Here is a 22,399-nt window from a genome sequence, read left to right as displayed (position 1 = left end):
CCAGCCCTTGACTGAGTCCTTTATGTTTTAGTGTACAATTATAGTAATTGGAGGAAACATTTCACTTTCTATTTTCTCAACTAGGATACAAGTTTTAAAACTTTCTGAACATTAAACCTATGTTGTTACACTGTAAAAGTTTTAAATTAGTGTTTTGTTGTCCTGTTCAAAAGAGCGTATTTCAGTTGCTAGATTCACTCTGGCTCTATGAGGTGAATAGTCGTTTTCATCCCGCCCACCCCCCACTATTCTGTAATGATCACAGCAAAACAATTTAATAGTAGTACTGATGGCCTGCAAGAGAGGCACGTACAGTTTTACTTTACCAGAGAATAGTAACTGAAATGCCAAGTCTATTGTGGAGAAAGGAGGATTTATTGGTATTCCTGAAATCTCAATGAGACTAAATGAAGGTCAGTGATATCCAATGACAAAGCCTTCCATTTCATCATATCTTTACAGAAAAATAATCTATTTAATTTGGCCTCTCATTGATCCTTTTTTCTATTTCCAGATATGTCATCATACACTATTTCGTACAGTTTTTTCCAAAAATAACTTTGACTGTTATCCCACAAATAGGCCATAGAAGGGTATCACGGATACAATGTAGTTAATGTAACTCATCTTAGGGCTTATTAACCTGAGGAACTTTTATTTAACATCTAATTTCTAAAGAAGTTAGAATCTGGAGATCATTCAGCAACCCGTATTTCCACCAGGCCAGTTCACATTCAGAGTCTGTCAGCTTATGAATCTTTCTTTCCCTTAGTCCACATGATTATGTGATCTATTTTCTATCCTTTACTCATTTGAAAGTTACATTCTCAGCATGTGAACTGCCCTTGTAATTATCTTTGAATTACTTTTTAAATTATCTTTCCTAAATGTTCCACACACAAAAAGTTTAATTTCAAGTCAATCGAGGCTGAATTTTCAGAAATAATTATTTTGGGATAAGAATGCTTTCTGATTGTTAATTAATAAAATTAAGATCATTGTGGATTTTTGCCTAAAGCACTTTGTATAACATACAGTCCAGAAACTGCTTTTCAGAGTTTGCAGCATGCCAGGAAGTGCTGTAGTCAGGACCGACATCAAGATCTGACATTCTCCATGAACCGTGCACCTTATTTTTATTACCATCATCTAGTTAATAAGAGTAAGACCAAAAGAGACAGAAGTAAAATATATGTGCCTCTAAATAAGGGCAAGCTTTCTAAATATGAACAGTACATTGAATTAATATTTAAGGCACGATATACCTAAGATGTTATTTAATTCTATCATGTTTGTTATGCTTCCAGTTCATAGATCAATTCCAGAAATTTCTATATCCTAATATACTAAACAAAGTAATGACGATTTAGCCATACATTTAATAGTTAAGAACAAAAAGAAGGAAGCAATAAACATATTTAAGGGATAAGAAACAGCAAGACACCTAAAAGATATTTCACTCTTACAAATACACATGCATATAGGTTTAAAAAGAATGCTCAAAGAGTTAGGCAGTTGCACAAAAAGTGTGCTTTGAGTATAACATTTCGATATTTAGAACTCCAGGGAGAAGTGCACTTAACCTTAGAATTCTAAGGTGAGGAATGGGAACCAAACACATTCGACCTCAGACTCTCTAATCCAGGAGTGGGCAATATTTTTTGTTGGGGGGCACGCCAAGATTTTGGAAAGTGGTCAAGGGCCGCACTCTTCCATGATATTAATGGAGAAGTCATGGGGTCTGGGATGGAGGTGCAGAAGGGAATTTGGGGTTAAGGATGTTAAATAGCAGTTATCTGGCTAATCGTGTAGTCAATACAATTTGTATCGAATACACGATTAGTCAATAAAGGGGCCCTCTGCAGAGCTGCATCAGGAGCTAGCTTAAGCCAGACAGACTGTGAACAGGGGCTGCTTGCCAGAGGGGCCTCTGTCTGCAGTGAACCTCGGCCTGACAAGTACAGAGCTGCTGTCTCTAATGGGGGGTGGGGGGGAACAGCACCATGGAGACAGCTCCCTCCAGCACTGGCTCCTGTTTCCATCTCCTGCCCCCTCTCATACAGAGCAGCAAGGGGGAGGGGGGGAGAGAAGTGATCAGTCAAGTACTCTATTTGACTACCTGATAAGCTTATACTTATCGAGTAGTTAAGTAGTCAATTCTTGTCTACATCCCTACTAGGGGTAAGTGACCAGGGTACAGAAGGGCATGAGGGGTCTAGGAGGGAGTTTGGGTGAAGGAGACAGTTATGACCTGGGGTATGGGACTGAACTGCAGGAGGGAGTACAGGGTCTTGGGTTGTGACCAGGGACAATGTATTGGGGTGCAGAGGTTTGGGTTGTGGCCTAACGCAGGAGGGGACTGTGAGCTGGGGCAGGAGACTGGGTTGCAGAAAGGGGGTTCAGAGGTATGGGTTATGACCTAAGGCAGGGGATTGGGGTTCAGGATCTGGGAGGGGATATGTGTGCAGGAGGGGGGGCAGAGGTTTTGGGTTATGTGGGGAAGGGGAGTAGGAATAGGGGGGAAAGAGGGTTGGGGGAAGGGATGCCAGAGGCAGGCTCTGACCAGGAGACTTACCTAGGTAACTCCCAGGCAGTCGCCCTGCCTGCCCCATCCCTGCACAGGCTGCAGGGGCCATGTGCATCTGTGAATAAGAGTCAGAGGGGGCAGGGGAGTGGTGCTTTGCACACTGCCTGTTCTTCAAACAGGCAGCTGCCATTGGCCAGAAACCGGCCAGTGGGATTGTGCTGGGGCAGGGACATCATATGAATCTTCTGCCCCTGCCCCAGTGGTGAAACACAAACAGCCTGGCAGCTGCTTTTCTGAGTGGTGTCCAGGAGGGGACAGGGCAAGCAAGAAGTTGCCTGAGGCTCCCTGCTGTGTCCGTGGGTTGGATCTGGTGAGTTGGTGGGCTGGATCCAGCCCCCCAGCCCTATTTTGCCTGGGCCCATTCCTAACCTCCCTGGTGTCTCTTTCAGAGCTGGACTACAGGTTGCTTTAATTTGCACCAGAAAGGTGTAAATTTTAGTCCACAATGGTGTGCTCAATACTAACATATGTGGACCCTATTTGTGTGCAGTAAAAAGTCCCTTAGTTCCAGCTCTATTTCAATGTGCATTAGGCAATTTTCACTGAGTGTCTGCAGGGTACACTTGGGCCAGTTAGTGAAAGCTACACTAGTGAGGACTAAAATTTACAATTCTCTGATGTTGCCTATGGCACTATATAAACAAGTTCTTGGTTCCCTTTAGCGTCAGAATGCAACTAATCTCATCTTTCTATCCCCCATCTGTCTGTCAAATATGCCTGCCAAGTATCACGCACTTGACGTGGCATACATGCATGGAGACGGTCTCTCACATTGTTGCCTAAATGGATTGTCACATATTCAGCTAAACTGCAGTAATAGCCTACAATTACAGTTCTGGCCACAGTCCATCAGCTGCTCTGGAGAGGTGCTGAGCAGAGTAGGTAGACAAGTAACTGTTGTTTGCTGCTCCCCCTTTTGGATGTGAACACAGAATGATCAGCTGTTAGGAACAAAGAAGACCTGATACTGACAGCAGTAGCAAGCAGAGGCAAAGGTAAGGACAGAGGCAAGGGCAATGCAATACCGGCCCTAGGCTTTCCTACCCAGCACCAGCCAGTCTCCTAACTCCGACACCACTACTCACCAAGCTGACCTGCTCCCCTGACAGGTCCCTGATGCCTTCTGCTCTTATCCAGCCCTAAGTCTCCCCACCCAGTTGCCCACAAGAATCACCAAGCCACTTCCATATAACTCCATCTTTTCCCAAGAACCCTCCACCAACCTAGCTATTCCCTGCATCTTCTCCAAACTATCGAGTTATTCCCCTGGATACTTCTAAAAAAGTCCATCAGCTGCCCCCGACAAACTTTGTGAACCCCAGTTATCTTCAAATCCTTCCCTTCCTTGCAGGCTACCATCCTCCTGTAGCCACTAAGCTTTTCCCATCTTTCCCTAAACCAGCCACTCCTACAAACCTAGTTTCCCTTAGCTAGTCCTCTTTCAGCATTCACAACACTTCTATCACCTTTATCTTTTGCTCATACTCCCTCCAAAATCCATGTTCCCTTCAATATCCCTCAGCCCACTAACTATTACCAAGCTTCTCTCTCACACACACAAATTTAATCTAATTATTTCGTAATTTTACTAGTATATTCTAACAATAATAATATATTGTAAACCAGGGGTCGGCAACCTTTCTGAAGTGGCATGCCAAGATTTAACTCTCCTTTTCTGGGCCATGACGAGGGAGGAAGAGACTCTCTTCACTGCGTATCCCATGGACCACCTGGCTCAATGCAAATCTTTCCACGGACCACCAGTTGCTAATGGAAACTCACCGTTAACTACATAATTACGCCCAAGCCAGTTTGCTAGTGGTGCAGCTAGGGAGAATAGTTTGACTTAAATTACTAAACTGACTAAAGCAAAATGCAGGACAATGTAGCACTTTAAAGACTAACAAGATGGTTTATTAGATGATGAGCTTTCGTGGGCCAGACCCACTTCCTCTATCACTAAACTGACTAAGCATTTTAATGTTCTCATGTTAATTTACCAAACTTCATTTTAAATAAAGTAAAATAGGGTATGTCTACACTACCCCACTAGTTCGAACTAGTGGGGGTAATGTAGTCATCCGCAGGTGCAAATGAAGCCCGGGATTTGAATTTCCCGGGCTTCATTTGCATGAAGCCGGCCGGCGCCATTTTTAAATGCCGGCTAGTTCGAACCCCGTGCCGCGAGGCTACATGCGGCACGGAGTAGCTAGTTCGGATTAGGCTTCCATAGGCTTACCCATATACATTTATGTCCAATAGAAAAGTTTTCAATGTTTTCTTTATTTATGGCACGGTTGGGGAACCTTAGGTTCTAGAGTGGGGACAAAAATGAGGGGTTCAGTGTGCAGCACAGAGCTACCAGCAAGTAGGGCAGGGATGGGGGATGGAGTGCAGGAGGGGGTGAGGATGCAAGGTGTGGGTGGGAGGTAGGGTGCAGAAGCAGGCTGGGAGTAGGGTGTTTAGCCAGGAGGGAAGGTGCAGGAGCAAGGGAGAGTATAGGAACAAACTAGGGGTTTTGACAGGGAAACGGGGAGGGAGGATTTGGGTGCAGTGGTGTTGGCATGAGGAGGGGCGTTTACCTGGCTTCGCATCCCTGTTGCTCCCAAGCACTATCCCGCCACTCCCATTGGTGGGCCAATGGAGCAGCAGGGAAAGCCTCTGGACATAGAATCATAGAACCATAGAACTGGAAGAGACCTCAGAAGGTCATCAAGTCCAGCCCCCTGCTCTAGGCAGGACCAATCCCAACTAACATCACTGCACTGTCATTCCCCCAGCGAGTGGGGAGGAGCGGAGCTCAGTATTCCTCCCGCCCCCCACAGTGGGCAGCCACACTGCTGCTCTTGGTCACTTCTTCCCATCAAATAGTGAAATGTCTGGTGGGGCTTTCCAGGACATACGGTCAGCATAGATCTAGCCGGGAGGCTCGCATGCCAGTGAAAATTGGCTCACATGCCACTTAACCACGTGCAGTAGGTTGCCAACCCCTGCTGTAAACTGACAATCTGAAGATACCCAATTTCACTATTACTATTATATTTGAACCCTTAATAACACTTTGCATTCATAGAGTTCAGACCACTTGTTAAACAAAAATCATGCTTATCCCATTTTATTTACCCGTAGTCATGTAGCAAATGAATTGCAAAACCAAGGGTAAAATCCTGGTCTGAGTGAAGTCAATGGGAGTTTTGCCATTGACTTCAGTGGACTGAGATTTCACACCAAGACCAGAAAACAAATCTCTCAAATTGCAGTGCCAAAGACCATAAACCCTCAGAGCCTCATACAGAATCCTATCTCCAAAGTAAACCTACACATGCCACATCCCGTAAACATTGTGAATACACCCTATTTTATAGGTTGATGACCAATATCAAGTTTCTAATAAGTTTTTGTAACTATACTTCCAGTATCTTTTTCAGCCTAAAACCTCAATGGGGCAAACTCATCCCTGGTATAACACAACTGGCAATACTCAAGGAATGAATTTGGCCCAAATCCATTTACTTCCTTTTAATCCCCAGGATTGTCCTCCTAGAATGGTTACATAATAATAGAAAATATACTGTATGCCAGGACACAGCACCATTTTTTAAATTGCTGTTTAATATGCATCTGTATGCATAAGCTCAGATGACCATATTAAAAGCTGGCATTCTTAACTAGTCAGCTATCATCCACAGACTCACAGTATAGCGTGTCAGACAGAGTAGGTGCCAGGCAGATGACACTTTGAACAGCAGACTGAAGAGAGGAAGTGGGAGGTGACAGAATAGGATCCACTATTATGTCTAAATCAGAAATCTTCCAGGTTCCTGGAGATTTGTTCACACACCCATAGTCTGTCTCTACAAGACACAGGCAGATTCAGTCACACACAAAAGAAAGAAACAAGTAGTGGAAAAATTACAACTTATTGACATGGAGAAATTAGAACAGGAAAACTCAGAAATGTAAAAATAAATACAACACTTGAAATAAAAAAAATTCAAATTTGATTTTTTTTCTAGCAGTGGGTAGACAATATTTTCATATACAGCTCTTTTGAAAAATCTTTAAATACAGTGTCATAGGCATGTAACATAATAAGTAGTCTACACTAACAAAGTTTTAGAAGAATCTCTCTTTTACAGTCTAAAAAGGTCTAGTGCAGAGTAACGCTTTGTGGTAGAATTCAGTAGCTCTGAGTAAGTGAGGAAGAGACTAGAAGATTTTGTGCCAACTACCAGAAAGTGAACAAAGTGTCCATATGGGAATGAACTACTAGATATGGTAAGAAAACCAAAGTATCTCAAGACACTTGATATCACAAAAGGATGAGAGAAAACTGCCTTTTTAATTCCCTTTAGGTCATTTCAATTCGTGGCCCTATCGTATGGTTTCCCTAGTGCCTCTGTAATGTTCCAGAAACTAAAGATCATGGCTGAATACAAAATGTACAGCAGCATAAGGAAGTGATAGTTTTTAGTTCTGACTGTGTATTAATCATTTGGCTTTTAGCAGCAGACCCTATTTTATGAAGAGCAAGATTTATTGGCAATCCAGCTAAACCTGCTCTTGGATGAATGCTAAGTACTTAGGGTATAGCCTATGGAATGGTTCAGCTGCCCACTCAGGGTACGTCTACACTACAGCGCTAATTCGAACTAACTGAGTTCGAATTAGTTAATTCGAACTAAGCTAATTCGAACTAACGCGTCTAGAACTAAAAACTAGTTCAAATTAGCATTTTGCTAATTCGAACTAGCATGTCCACATTAAGTGGACCCTGAACCGGGCTTAAGGATGGCCGGAAGCAGTGCCGGCAGGGCATCAGAGGAGGACTTAAGAGCGTGGAGATGCTGTCTCAGGCTAGCCGAGGGCTGCGCTTAAAGGGACCCGACCCCCACCCCGGACAGACAGTTCTCAGAGGTGCCCTGCTTGCAAACCAGTCCTGGCTTGGAGTGCCCGGAGTGCCCACACTGGGCACATCACAGCACTCGGCCATCAGACCAGCTGCACTTGCCGCAGGCTGCCATCTGGGGAGAGGGGGCAATTGGGGGGCTGCAGGAGAGCTTCCACCACCAGAAGCCCGCAGAGCCAGCCCAGTCCTCCCCATCGGGGGCTCGTACCCCATTCCTCCCTCACCTCCTTCCACTTACCCTTCCCTAGCCCCTTTTCTTGATGTACAAAATAAAGGACAATTGTGTTAAAAAATGGAATCTGTCTTTATTGAACAAAACTGGGGGAGACTGGGAAAAGGAGGTGGGAGAGGGGAAGAGAGAGGCTGGGAGAGGGGAGGGCAACTACAATGATCAGGGGTTGGGAACAGGTCCCATATGAAGAGAGGCTAAAGAGACTGGGACTTTTCAGCTTAGAAAAGAGGAGACGGAGGGGGGACAGGATAGAGGTCTCTAAAAGCAGGAGTTGGGTGGAGAGGGTGCATCCAGAAAAGTTCTTCATTAGTTCCCATAAAGAAGGACTAGAGGACACCAAAGGAAAGGAATGGGTAGCAGGCTTCAAACTAGTAACAGAAAGTTGTTCTTCACAAAGCAAAGAGTCAACCTGTGGAACTCCTTGCTGCAGGAGGCTGTGAAGGCTAGAACTTTAGAACAGAGTTTAAAGGGACGTGAGATCAAGTCATGGAGGTTGGGTCCCTGGAGTGCTATTAGCCAGGGGGTAGGAGGGGTGTCCCTGCCCAAGGTTTGTGGAAGGCTGGAGAGGGATGGCACGAGACAAATGGCTTGGTCACTGTCTTCGGTCCATCCCCTCCAGGGTCTCTAGGGTTGGCCGCTGTCGGCAGACAGGCTACTGGGCTAGATGGACCTTTGGTCTGACCCAGGACGGCCATTGTAAGCTCAGGGCTCAGGGTCGGGGGTCTCAGTGGACCCCCTTGATTTTCATGCACACCTGCTCCTGGGTGGCCAGGCTGGCAGCTCTCCTGCCCTAGACGGCCACTTTCCTGTGCCTAGTGCGGAGATCATGGACGAGATCCATGATGTCCGCACTAGCCCAGGCAGGTGCCCGCCTCATGCGGTCTCGGGCAAGCTCCCGGGAGCCGCCAGCCTGGTCCCAGGAAGAGGGGGAGGGCTGGGGGGCATCGGGTGGCTGGCTCGAGCCGTGCCAGGTGCAGGGTCTGCTGGCTGGGTGCTGGCAGGCTTGCACCTGGCACGGGCACTGTAGCCAGCCCGTGCCCCTTTAAGGGGTCCGGGGCCGGGAGGGGGGCAATAGAGTTTCCCAGGTGTTGGCCAGAGTGGCCACCAGGGAAAGCTGGGGAGGGCTAGCCTCCCACTAGTTCGAATTAAGGGGCTACACACCCCTTAATTCGAACTAGCTAGTTCGAACTAGGCTTAATCCTCGTAAAATGAGGTTTTCCTAGTTCGAACTAAGCGCTCCGCTAGTTCGAATTAAGTTCGAACTAGCGGAGCGCTAGTGTAGTGCCTATGAAAGTTAGTTCGAACTAACGGATGTTAGTTCGAACTAACTCTGTAGTGTAGACATACCCTCAGGGAGCAAGGTCCAAGGCTTGAGGGAGTATTCAATTCTAATAATCAAAACGCAGGTATAACACTGCCTCATTGTTACAGGTGATTGACTCTGGTGGCATGTGGATCTCACATGCTGTGGTCAGAGGCTTAGGACTGTGTGCACTTCTCAGTCTTAAGGAGACTCTTTATTACTAACTACTATTTTTCAGAGTTTTGACTTTAACTAAGACATTTACTGACATATTGCCCAGTGCAGAGAGCCCTGGGAAAATGTAAGCCAATAGGCTCAAGCACCCAAGGCATAGATGATGTAGATGGTTTCCCAGACCCCATATGAGAAGTAGTATTACAAAACAGACAGAACTGTTAAGTTATAGGATACGAGGGCCAGCATGTTGAAGTATATACTATGGGTACTAGTGTAGAGAAGCTCCTTCATTAGCCTTAGTGAGAAAGGAGCTGATAGTTGGAATACTAAAGGACATTCCAATGCAGAAGTAACAGAATACACATACACAGTCACACACACCCAAACCAACCAATTTCAAACTTATTTTGGCAAGCTCTTTTCTTGCTGGGGAAACAGACATAAGAATGGAAATCTTATCATAGCTTTGGGGGATGGTACTTGGTCCTGCCATGAGGGCAGGGGACTGAACTCGATGACCTCTCAAAGTCCCTTCCAGTTCTGTGATATAGGTATATCTCCATATTAATTAACCTTAATTTTTTGAGAAGCAGTGTATTTTGCCTAGCTCAATCCTACATAAATAACAAAAATTAAGACAAAGCAGAATACTTGAAACAGATGAAAACAAAAGGAGGCAAAAATTAGTTGTATTTTATTTACGGATTAAATTGCAGTTACATAGTGGATTTTGAAATGTATTGTTTACACATGCACACACACACACACACCTGCACATACTCTTTTGTCGGTGCCATATTCAATTAATTAGCCATGTAGAAATCTGGCAGTGCTGTGGAGACAGCATACACTCAGCCTCTTAGGAAGAATGAGTGAGAAGAGACAAAAATACCTTACACCTTTCTCATATAACTAATGTGCTCTGAGAAGCCTAACTCACTTTAACCAGAGAAGACTGTCAAGATATGGGAACTCCGAGGACTTTTTCTTCTTCTTTCCCCAAATATTTTAATAACCATTAAATTTATGTATTTACCAGATTTAGATCTTCCATGAGTCACACTTGGAGAAATAGTGAGAGACTGTGGTTTCACTGGATCTACTGGCACAGCATAACTGCCAGCACTAGGAACTTGGATGTAAGGCCCCACTGCTGCTACTCTTCCCGAAGCACTGAGAGATGATTGTGGTGATGATGTTCCATTAATACGATTTAACTAAAAATAGACAAATAAAAAATGGTGTAAATGTCTATTTAACTAGTGTGTTAAGAAATAGCATGGTTCAATAATCTAGAGTTACCCACTGCAGACAAGTCACCTCAAATTTGTTAATCAAATTTTATCAAGAAAAGCAGATATCTACTCCACAAAATAGACTTTGCTCACCTGAAACCATACAGAGTTCTCAACCACAAGGAAAATATTTTCCTTCTGTTCAAGGGCTCTGTTCACCTCCAGACATTGTAAGGCTGGGGCTCTACTGGGGCATTAAAAAAATTAAACTAATTTTAAGTGGTCCATCCCATCTGGGCCTTTACCTGGTCATCAGGTGCATGCCATCAGAAAACACACATACGGTTAGGGTGACCAGATAGCAAGTGTGAAAAATTGGGTCGGGGTGGGAAGATAGTAGTTGCCTATGTGAGGCAAAGCCCCTAATATTGGGATGTCTGGTCTCCCTTCATACTGTGTCCAGCATGCAGCTGACCACCATGCTTAATATGTAATGAAAGAGGTACTGGGGCTTAAGCAATTTTTTTCCTTCATAACTATGCAGCAAGCCCAAAGGTTCTGGGGCTATGAACTGCCAAGCCTAGAAATTCCAGGGTTCAGCCCTGTAAACCCTGCCACAAATTAAGCACTGGTTGACCAAGTTACTAATCTATGGGCAGATTATCAAACCACTTAAATAAAATGCCTGTCTTGAGGATGGCAACGTTCATCTTTGGGAACACATATTTTACTAATTCTTCAACCCTAACAAGTGCCCTGATGGAAAGCCAAAAATTAAGACCTCATTTCTGAAATATCGTGACTGCTGCATTTTAAACAATATCCTAGTTCCTAACCTAAAAATAAAAGGAAACACATTATAATCTAAGCTCTTCCTAATGTCTATGATAAGAATGATACAATTCTGGATTTCTAAAGGTTACTATTTTTAAAATAAATGTTTTTCTAACTGTGGTTTTTCAGCTGGAGGAAAAAAAGGTGCATTTTATAACTTTTTTAGGTCGATGAAACAACTAAAATGTGGCCCTTTTAATAGTTTATCTTACAGGAATGTTTTCTTTTTGACGTGCCTCAACTTTTTTCTTGTATAGTCGCTCACGTAGCTCATTGATTCGCTTGTCCATCATAGCCACCTCCATGTTACGTTTGTTTAACAGTTCTTTCTGCTGCTGAAGCTTGGAGTTCTGCTCCTGGTTAAGCCTATTACGAATCTTTAAAAATGTAATTGTTATAATTATAGTAGATACTTTATTTCACCTGCTGTAAGTTATTTTACAAGATATCCAAAGATATGCAGTAATGTAGATCAACTAAGGTCTTTGCTCTAAGACTACACTTCTACAAAGCCTGTTAAGTAAACATTTTCATTGAAATACAATTCTTTAGAAAAAGAGGCAAAAGAAAATGTATCTCAGGAAGCAATTTATATTCATGATTATATGCTGAATGCATCCAATTTATGACAACTTCAAGCATCTAGACATAAAGATGTTTCATAAAGCAACACGGATGAGATGAAAACTAAATCATAATATAAGATAGTAATTTTAAAGATAAAGTCAATTAATTTTTAATAATCTGGATGGTAAAAAGTATTAAAAGAAAATGTAAATTTCAACAACAGAAGCTATGCTATTGATTCTGTTTCCAAATCCAAATGAAACCTCTCAGTACATGAATGGGATGCTAACTGAACTGTTGGTGCATAGGCTAGACACTGATTTTCCTCTCTACATGAGAAAGAAGGTGAAGCCTTCATTTGAAGGCTTCTAATGATTAAGGGGTTAAGCGGTTACCTCTACAGTTTAAAATCAATCATGGCATCCTTCAAAATTATTTGTCTTGTGTCCCCATTAGCTTTCTTTGGCACCTCCAATAATTCTGATAGTTTGTCCCATTTCTCCACTTCCCATGTTGATGTTGCATGCAAAGAAACTGAGGCAAATTTTAATCTTGATAAATATGTAAGGGAGTCAATGTGACAACAAGCAACAATACAGTCATCTCAGCAATCTCTTAAGCCTTTCCAGCTCTCAGAATTGTTCCAGAAGTGGAAATCCACCTAGTGTAAGTGACGCGGGGAAAAAGTAACTTATTTTTCAATTAAATAAAAATGTGAATTAAATTAGATTAAGCATCATATTGTGGTGATATAATACTTTAAATGAGGTTTCCCTCCACTTCAGAGAAAAAAATATTTTAGTGATTGTTAATGAACATGTCCAAATTGCATGAAATCATCACACAAGAATGTCTCTTTTAAAAAAAAAATCATATGAATCTATGATCAAGGTTCAGAAGCTAAGGATAAAAGAAATACAAACATTCCAAGAAAATGAGAACTGTCCAAAAACATCACTTCACATTAGTTCACATTTTTAAATTAATACATATTAGAGCTCACATCTCAACCATGGAACACCAATGAATCGTGGTAAAATGGCATGTAGTTAAATATTTAAAATTTCATATATATAAACCAGAAACCATAGAATTGTAAACAAAACATTTAACATTTTGAATTAATAAGAACACACTACAGTTATAAAGATCTACTTAGAGAAATAAAGTATATGGTAACTTCAAATTTTTCTTGTATTTGCAGTTTATATTTTATTTCTAGTGAGTCTGTTAAATATAATCAGGACAGGCTTGTTATTTAACCCTTATACATTTTAATTATACCATTTATTCACTATTATGTTTTCATATTGCATTTTACGATGGATATTTTCACTGCTTAATCATACTTTCTAGCTACAAAAGCAGCGTATACAGTTTGATATACCTACTACCTCAAAAAAAGAAATTACTAAGATCTGAAAAATTAGTCTGAGATAATAAATTTTAGAAAAAAAGGAAACATATACAATCACTAGTTTACATGCAGAGTTCAATTTCTGCATATACATTCTATTTACTGATGATGAATCCTCTTCAAAATGTTTATAAAGGTTATTATATTATTTACAAGTAAAAAAATTGTTATAAAAACTGGTTTTGAAAACTAATGAAGTTCCCTTACCTAAGATTTATGTCCTTACAAATTAACATACACACCATCATACTGGTTAATAGGGTTTCCCAGAAAACAAGTACAACACTAGTTGCAACATTACATGGAAGAAGGTAAGTTTTCCCTTACCAAGATACTGTGAAAAATGCCTAAGTTAATGGTTTACCTGTAGTTCTTGGTACAACTTCTTTAATTCCACAGCTGCAGGTCCTGACATCTGTCCATTATAAGTCTGGAATCCATTCAATTTCCCTTTCCTTAAATCCTCCAATTGTTGAGTTAGCTGATCCACTTTTAACACTGCAGCTTGTAACTCCTGCTGCTTTTCCTGGAACATGGCACTGATATGCTCAATTTCAGTAGCTATAATTTAAAAAAAAATACATCACCACAACTAAACAAAATACCAGTACAATTGTCTTGTGTATTTTCATGGTTCTAAATATACAGCTATTGATAACTGTAGTAAACAAGTCCTACATACACAAGCTTTTCCATAAGTTTAACTTTACAAAACAGTATACAAACTTATGCTTATAACTTGCTAATATAATTTGTAAAAAGCTGAACATATTTACAACATCTATTAATTTAATTTATTATTTAATTAATTCACTTGTGAAAGGGCCTTTTCTAGAAACAGAACAAATTTTCATTTCAATATTCTGTTACTCTACTAGTATCTGCAAGTTACAGTACAAAATATCAACAGTGAGATTAACTATAAAAATAGATCTGAAATATTTACATACACAGATTGCCATTCATGATCTTGCTGTAGTCGACTTGTCCTCTCATGGCACGGATTTTTTTCAACTTTAATTCCTGGGTCTCCACTCGTTCTTTAAGTTTTTGAAGCTTTTCACTCTCAGAAATAGACTGCTGCTGACGGCGCTCTTGCTGCTTCAGATAACGTAAACGTTGTTCCTGCCAAAGCAAGGAGACCACGTAATCTTATTTTAGAGAAATGTTCTTAATAGCTGGATGACAGTAAAACAAAACAAAAAAAAAAAACCAACAAAACTTGACTTTAAAGAAACCCAAACTTTACTACCAACTTAGGATAGTCTTCTTGCCTCTATATCTTCTCTTAAAAACAATCAGTCAAGATTTGATAGTAAAATGTACATTAGAAAAATCTAGTGCTCTTAGAAAAATCTATTATGAATTGTGCCTACATAAATATCTTAAAAACTAGAAACAGGGAACACTGCTTTTGAAACTATGAAGTCAAACCTCAAAATGTACACCAAAAACAGTTTCAGACTAAACATACATTCCACACATCTGTGAAACTTTCTTAAACATTTGTTTCCTGCTGCTAGCAACATGCTTCCTGCTGTTGCAAAATGTCTTCCAACCCTCCATTACTCAATTTCCCAAAGGAAGCAAACAATAGTCCATAGTGAATTTTAGACAGGCAAGAAAAGGAGATCTGCAGCATGATAAAGTTCTAGCTCTTCAAATGACAACCCATGCACCGAACAACCAGGGAAATGTCCCCCCTCCACCCCCCAATATAATTTCCTTCAGAGAACTGCAAGTACAACGAACATTGTTAGCTTAAATCCATTTCAATGTATTTTAGTCCTGTAGTCCAAGCATACAATATATCCCCTATATATCATATAGCAATTGTAATGGTGTCATAAAATGCTTTACAATTAGGAAGTGAGTCTAGCACAAAGAAATAACAACAACATATTTTAAGATGCATGTAAACAGAAGTCATACTAATATTCCATATCTACCATTTATTATTGTCTACTATTCATTCCATATCTACTGTTTATTAAGCTGTATTGTTCTATATTGCCTGAATTTAGAAGTATTTGTTAATGCAGCAGATTTCTCAGGCTCTTTAATTCAGTGTAGTTTAATTCCAAGTGTTTTTTTCTAAATTCATGAAAATTATATATACATATGTTGAAGGTATACTTATATTTTATGTATGAACATCTTATCTAAGTATTCACATTGTTGCAGTTGTCTCTTCTCCACTCCTTTGTATTTTTACCTTAGCAACCAACATTTGTTGTTGGTTTTCAATCTGTTGCTGTTGTCTGGCAGCCATATCTTGAAGTTCTGAAAGTGTGAGTTCAACACGTGGATTCCCAACCTGCAGAAAGCAAAAAGCAGTACATTAAATTATTATTTGTTTACACAAATTGAATTTTGTGATAATAAAAACCAGATATCAGTAGTCTAAGAATATTTCTAAGTCTGAATTAGAATCTAAAATAAGTTTTCTTTTCTCCCTCTGAATTTTATGCATATTGACTGCAGCTAAAAAGCAACCAGCAAAGGGATTACAAGTGCCACAAATCAGATCTTCCACTAACACAAGATCAGAATTTCATAAAAGGGAGTTACTCACCCTGTGCAATAATGACTGTTCTTTGAGGTGTGTGACCCCGTGGCTGCTCCATACAAGGTGTAGGGATGTCCCAGAGCCACAGAGCAGAGCTTTTTTAGCAGTTGTCAGTGGGCCACAAATGCACAAGGGGAGCCTCGTGCTGTGCTCAACTTGGCCTGCCCCCCACTTCAGTTCCTCTTCTCCATCTGAGTAACCAGGACTCCAAATAGAGGGGAGGAAGGGAGGGTCATGGAGCACCCACAGGGACACTCACCTCAAAGAACAGTCATTACTGCACAGGGTGAGTAACTCCCTTTTCTTCTTCGGGTGATGTCCCCATGGGTGCTCCACGCAAGGTGACTACAAAGCATTATCTGACACGCATGGTGGGAGTCACTGCTTAGAGGCTGCAGATAGTACCACAGTAGCCAGCGCTGAATCAGTCACCAGTTGCAGCATGATGGCATAGTGCTTAGCGAAGATATGATCTGAGGACCAGGTGGCTGCATGGTAAATGTCTTTAAGTGCTACGTTGCTGAGAAAGGCCGTAAAAGTTGCAGCTGCACGAATAGAGTGCGCCTTTGGTGGAACTGGCAGAGGCCTGTTACGGAGAGAATGGCATCGTAGTATGCAGGATGAAAACCATTTGGAGATACGTTGTGCTGAAATAGGCGTGCCCTTTGAGAACAGTGCAATGGATATGAACAGATGCAGGGATTTACGGAATGGTCATGTTCTATCTATATAAAAAGCCAGAGCTCATCGGATGTCGACTGTGTGAAACAACATCCCTGGGGAATGCGTGAGGCTTAGGGAAGAACACTGGTAGTACTATAGGCTTGTTGATGTAGAAGGCTGTGCAGACTTTGGGTAAAAATGTTAGATGTGGACATAAAGTTACTCCATGGAGGGCAGCATTGAGTTGGGAACTGTGGGGCTCGTATTCAAAGCAGTCCCTTGTGGGAGGGCTATTGGGCTGCTGATGGCACAGATCTCAGTGCTGTGTCTCTCAATAATGTCAACATCAGTGTGTGGGAGAGCTGGCGAGAGCTTTCCGGTGCCAATGATGCTCTCTTTGGCACTGAGGCTGAGTGCAACATCACTCAGTGCAACATCACTCAACATCACATTGCCGGTTCAAGCACTCGGTTCCCCCGTACTGGGGTACTCAAATTGTCCCCTCCAGGCACTCTAGGGGATGGAATTGGGAGCAAAGATTTTGATGAGGATGGCTCTTTCTTAGCCCACTTATGGAATGATGGTGAGGTGGCTCTCTTCCTGGGAGGCTGCACCGCCAGTAGAGAGGCTTGAGAGCACTCAGGCTGCATTGTCTTATCAAACAAAATCATGCAAAGCCAGAGCTCCCTGTCTTTTTTCATTCTCGCTGTGAAGGAGCGGCAGATTTCACTTTTCTGGGGTATACGTGCTTCCCATAGGCAGTGAATACATTCCACATGTTTGTCCTAGACCAGCATCGGCTCCTGGCACGATTGGCATTTTTTAAAGCCAGAGGATCCTGGAATTGCGCTGACTGTAAGGGTTGTACGGTCAAGTGCTTCATTGGTGGTGGTCCCATCTCTGTATTTCTGTGTCCATTACAGGCAGTCCCCGACTTACGCGGATCCGACTTATGTCGGATCCGCACTTACAAACGGGGCTTTCTCGCCCCGGAGGTCGAGGTAGCGGATTGCTACCTGCGAGCTCCGGGGCGAGAAAGCCCCGTTCGTAAGCTGCTCCGGTGCCCCTGGTCTGCTGGAGACCGTCTCCAGCAGACCAGAGGCACCGGGCTGGTTCCCGCGCTTCTGAGGCTTTGCCAGAGCAAAGCCTCAGAAGCGCGGGAACCCGCCCGCGGCTGCCGCTTGAGTCCCGGTGCCTGTGGTCTGCTGGGGACCGTCCCCAGCAGACCACAGGCACCGGGACTCAAGCCGCAGCCGCGGGGGGGGGGGTCCCGCGCCTCTGAGACTTTGCCAGAGCAAAGCCTCAGAGGCGCGGCACCCCGCTGCCGCTGCGGCTCTGCTCCCCGTGTCCCTGGTCTGCTGGGGGGGGGGGGAGGCGCGGCTAGTGTGCCCCCCCCCCCCCCCCGCAGACCAGGCTTTTGTTTTGGACCCTGGAGCAGAGCAGCTGGGGCGCTGCGGATTGGTCCTGCAGCGCCCGCTCTGGGCACTACTGGACCAACCGGCAGCACCCCAGCTGCTCTGCCCCAGGTCCTGATTCAGCCGCTGCTGGTCAGTTTCAGCAGTGGCTGAATCAGGACGCCTGGGGCAGAGCAGCTGGGGTGCTGCTGTGTTGGTCCAGTAGCGCCGAGGAGCGGTGCTACTGGAGCAACCCAGCAGCACCCCAGCTGTCCCCAAGTCAGCCGCTGCTGAAACTGACCAGCGCTGACTACAGGAAGCCCGAGGCTTCCTGGAATCAGCGCTGATCAGTTTCAGCAGCAGCTGACTTGGGGAAGCTTGGGGTTCTTAAGTTGAATCTGTATGTAAGTCAGAACTGGCGGTCAGTCAGTTTCAGCAGCGGCTGAATCTGGACGCCAGTTCCGACTTACATACAGATTCAACTTAAGAACAAACCTACAGTCCCTATCTTGTACGTAACCCGGGGACTGCCTGTATTGTTATTTTTAGTGGGTGGGGTTTATTTATTTTTTTAATCAGGAAGGGAGCAGTGGGGCTACCAGCTGCCTGAGAGGCAGGTGCTAAAACAAGCGGTGGCTCCATGAGAGGCTGACAGTAATTTCTTTTTCTTTTTAGATGAACGGGATGACACGTGGTGTTGAGAACGCAAAGGAGAAGTAGGGGGAGGGAAATCAAGAGGTTTTTCACCCTCCCTGAGGTGAAGCTGAGGAGAATGAAGAGCTCCATCTGCGACCGAGGACGGCAGAAGAAGAACTGAAGGGGGGGGGGGGGGAGCTACGCACGCAAGGCACCAAGCTGAGCACAGTGCAAGGCTCCTTTCGCACATGTGCACCTCACCAACAACTGCTAAAAAAGCTTTGCACCATGGCTCTGGGATGTCCCTACACCTTGTGTGGAGCACCCACAGGACATCATGTGAAGAAGAATATGTAATTTATTTGTTTGTTTTCTGTTTCCAGCTTTCTAAATACCCTTGATTCTATGGGAGCAAATATAAAAGACTAAGAAAAAAATGCTGCTACTCAAGGAAACAAGAGAACAGGACACTAACATGAAAAGGGTACAGCATAGGGATGTAAATGACTAGTTGCTTCGCCCCACTCTCCCCCCCGGCCTCTGTATCAGAAGCAGCAAGGAGGGGAGCAGAAGTCGGCAGCAAGGCAGCCAGCAGAGAGGAAAGCAGGAGATATGAGGCAAGCAGGAGCTGATAGCAAGGAAAGGAGCAAGAGCTGGTGCTGGTGGAGCCAGCTTAAAAGCCAGTCATCATCCCCCAGCACCATCTCCATGGGGGGGAGGAGGAGAAGGGGAAGCAGAGGCACAACAGGGGAAACGGCAGGAGCAGGGACTGACTGAAGCCATCCCACTTCTGCTGGGTCCTAACTGATGTACCTCTGCCTTTTAAATGTAGTAAGAGCCCTGTGGGGCTCTTACTACATTTAAAAGGCAGAGGCACAGTGGGAATAGTGAGCACCCCACTCTCCCACTTATTGACTAATCAAGTAGTCAATGGAAATTTAACATCCCTAGTACAGCAACAAAGAATGAGAAAGACAGAAAGAGACAAAAGGGAGATACAGAGAAAGAGAAAAGCTGCAATAGATGCATCTTTTAGGTTTGATAATTATTTTAAATTTGTTTATTATTGAATTTTTATAGCAGATATCCAGTTTCTGGTCTAAAGAATTAAAGATGGTCTCTACGTCCTTTTTTAAGCTGAGCAAGTTATATGTGGAGTCCTCATGAATCATCTCATTGGTCCTCTCAAAGAAATCCTAAAGAAAATTCTGACTTTTGCCAATGCATATAAAAAAAGAGAAAACATATAGGGCTTGTTTTTAACTTCCCAATGAAAATAGAGATTTTCAAGCTTCAGACAGTCATGAAAACTCTTCATAAGGATTTCACACACGATGGCCATCATAAACTTTAAAGAGGTAAAAATCCTATTTTTCCCACCACAGCTAGGGATGTAAAAGTTAACTGATTAAACAGAATGTTTAACTGGTTAACTATGACCCTAGAGCAGGGTAGCGTGGATGGAGTAGTTCCCTGCCTCCATAACAGGCTGCTCTGGCCAGGCCAGGCTGAGCCCATCCTGCCATGGGTGGGTGCTGCTCTGGCCAAGCCAGGCAAGTCCTGCTAATCTGCAGGCTGTTCCGGACAGGCTGGACCAAGCCTGCCATGCCACAGGAAGGGGCTGCTCCAGCCAGGCCAGGCAGAGCCTGCCACACTGCACTATAGAGGCTGAGACTGCCACGCTGTGGGTTGCTCCAGTCAGGTCAGGCCAGATCCAACCGGAGCAGCCTCCCACTGGTTAACTGGTTACCCCAGTAAACAGGCTTACTGGGATAATTGGTTAGCCCTCTACATCTCTAACTATGGGACAGAAAGGCAGTTTTCTCTAGTGGCAATCAATATTAATAAAAAGAAGAAATAAAAATACAAAATATAGGAAAGTTACCATTTTTTGATATTACCTTTTAAGGTGCATTTTTGGCAGAGCTAATAGAAATTAAATTGAAACCAACAAATTACTGTGCAGTATTACTACAAATGTTGCAGGTGAAAGCTAACAAAAGCCCTCATAAAACTGAAGACAAATCATCTAATATGTGGACAATTTAAACACTTTGTTAAGGAGGAGCAATTACTGAGTATTATTTACAATTTGTTCTACACTTTGAAGATCCAGGAATCCAATATACTATGCAAGTTATTTCAATAGTCTAATAGTCTTTTATTTTAAAAAGGTCATTTTTACTTACAAACTCTGCAAAACATGTTCATAAAAAATGTTTACAGACTAGGAGTAAAAAAACAAAGCTAAAGTAAATTCCAGATGTTGAAACTGCTCGACATCTCTCACTAACTATCAGAACTGCAAACAGAGAATAGTATACCATCATCTGAGTATCAGAAAGAGTTGGTAGGCTAAAACAGTGCAGCTTTTGTTACAACTCACTTGAAATGTAATCAGTAAAGTTTAATAAAAAAAGGCAGGCTACTGTGATGGCATTGTAATCATTGTACATTCTGTACCACATTTGAGGCAATATATAACATTTTTAATAACCAAGTTAAATGTAGAACATTTCCTATACCTAAAACAAGCACTCTCACAGAAAAAAAAATCTATGTAAGTTAAAAAGTGCTTTGGAAGTGTTGTGAGATGGAACTTGGTTTCAAAACAAGGGTTGATAGGTTTTAATATTTGTAGACAGGGCAATCTAAGCCAAACCCCACAGATCCTGGAATTTGAGAGAACTGGTTCAGAGTTTCTGCTCCTTAGTCCTCTCAAGTTGCCTTTCACTGTAAGGTCTGTAATGATTTCAGCTGTCAAGAAATCTTCTTCCATGCCAGTGTCTTATCCTCAACCCCAAAGGGGGTGGGGGGTGGGGGGGAATTCCTACTCTGAAATCAACCAAGTAACACAGAAACAGAACACTTGAGTAATTGACCTGTAGAGTTCTGCTACAGATCTCTAGGTTTTGCTCTCCTGCAGAGTGGTTTTTCTGAGGTTCAAGTAATGGGGAATGGAAAGCAGCAATTTTGACAAGCTCTAATTCCCTTACAGTGGACTTTTTGTTTCGTTAGTGTGCTTCTCAACATAGAATGAAAAGAAGCAAAAGTTCCCTAGTCACAGGAACAGACTGATAAAACTACTGTATATTCACTGTTTAACAGAAATTGCTGCAGAGGAGGTGGAAGTGGTGTGTGCATGTGCCTGTGTGGAAGAATGGCAAATAATGCCCTTTTTAACTTAAAAAAAAATTATATATATATATATAACAATATCGGAACATAAAAGCATAAGAACAGCCATACTGAGTGACACCAAGAGTCTATCTGGCACAGTATCCTGTTTTCCAACAGTGATCAATGGCAGATGCCCTAGACAGAAAGGACAGAATAAGTGATTCTCAAGTCATCCATCCATTACTCACGCCCAGATTTTGGCAAACAGAGGATAGAGAAACTATCCCTTCCCACTGATGGACCAATCCTTCATGAACTTATCTAGTCCTTTTTGAACTCTGTTATAGTTGTGGCAGTCACAACATTCTCTGGTAAGGAGTTCCCATAGGCTGATTTGCATTGTGTGAAAAATATACTTCCTTTTGTTTGTTTTAAACCTAACTATTAATTTCATTTTGCAACTACTATTTTATGAGTTATGAGGTGTAAATAACATCTCCTTGATCACTTGATGATTACCTGTTCTGTTCACTCCCTCTGGGGCATATGACATCCTGTCTGGGCTAGCTGGACCTTTGGTCCGACTCAGTGTGGCCGTTCTTATGTTCTTATCTCCTTATTTACTTTCTCCAGCTCAGTCATGATTTTATAGATCCTTATCATACCCACCTTAGTTTTCTCTTTTCCAAGCTGAAAAGTTCCAATCTTATTAATTTATCCTCATATGAAAGCCATTCCTACTCCTAATTATTTTGT

At 42.7% G+C, this 22,399-nt stretch overlaps 1 protein-coding gene across 9 annotated transcripts in view; it reads right to left on the bottom strand.

Annotated features, from left to right (window-relative positions):
- PPP1R13B (protein phosphatase 1 regulatory subunit 13B) overlaps window positions 1-22,399 on the bottom strand; it is a 158,180-nt gene that overhangs the window by 23,329 nt on the left and 112,452 nt on the right. For 3 of the 9 annotated variants that reach the window (XM_075926477.2, XM_075926474.2, XM_075926478.2), the window contains 6 exons: window positions 15,477-15,578; window positions 14,212-14,386; window positions 13,626-13,822; window positions 11,490-11,654; window positions 10,245-10,425; window positions 6,283-6,441 (listed from right to left, as the gene is read on the bottom strand). In XM_075926477.2, coding sequence (XP_075782592.2) covers window positions 6,283-6,441; window positions 10,245-10,425; window positions 11,490-11,654; window positions 13,626-13,822; window positions 14,212-14,386; window positions 15,477-15,578 — 979 coding nt within the window. Of the gene's footprint in view, window positions 1-1,035; window positions 1,150-6,282; window positions 6,442-10,244; window positions 10,426-11,489; window positions 11,655-13,625; window positions 13,823-14,211; window positions 14,387-15,476; window positions 15,579-22,399 lie in introns of all 9 variants that reach the window. The other 6 variants (XM_075926475.2, XM_025181583.3, XM_075926476.2 and 3 more) reach the window with 6 other exon arrangements.

This window comes from Pelodiscus sinensis, chromosome 5 (genome assembly GCF_052426305.1).
Source record: "Pelodiscus sinensis isolate ZL-2025 chromosome 5, ASM5242630v1, whole genome shotgun sequence".
In the NCBI taxonomy this organism is placed as follows: Eukaryota; Metazoa; Chordata; order Testudines; family Trionychidae; genus Pelodiscus; species Pelodiscus sinensis.
Note: the sequence above shows the minus strand (reverse complement) of the source record. Positions and strands in the feature narration are given on the sequence as shown.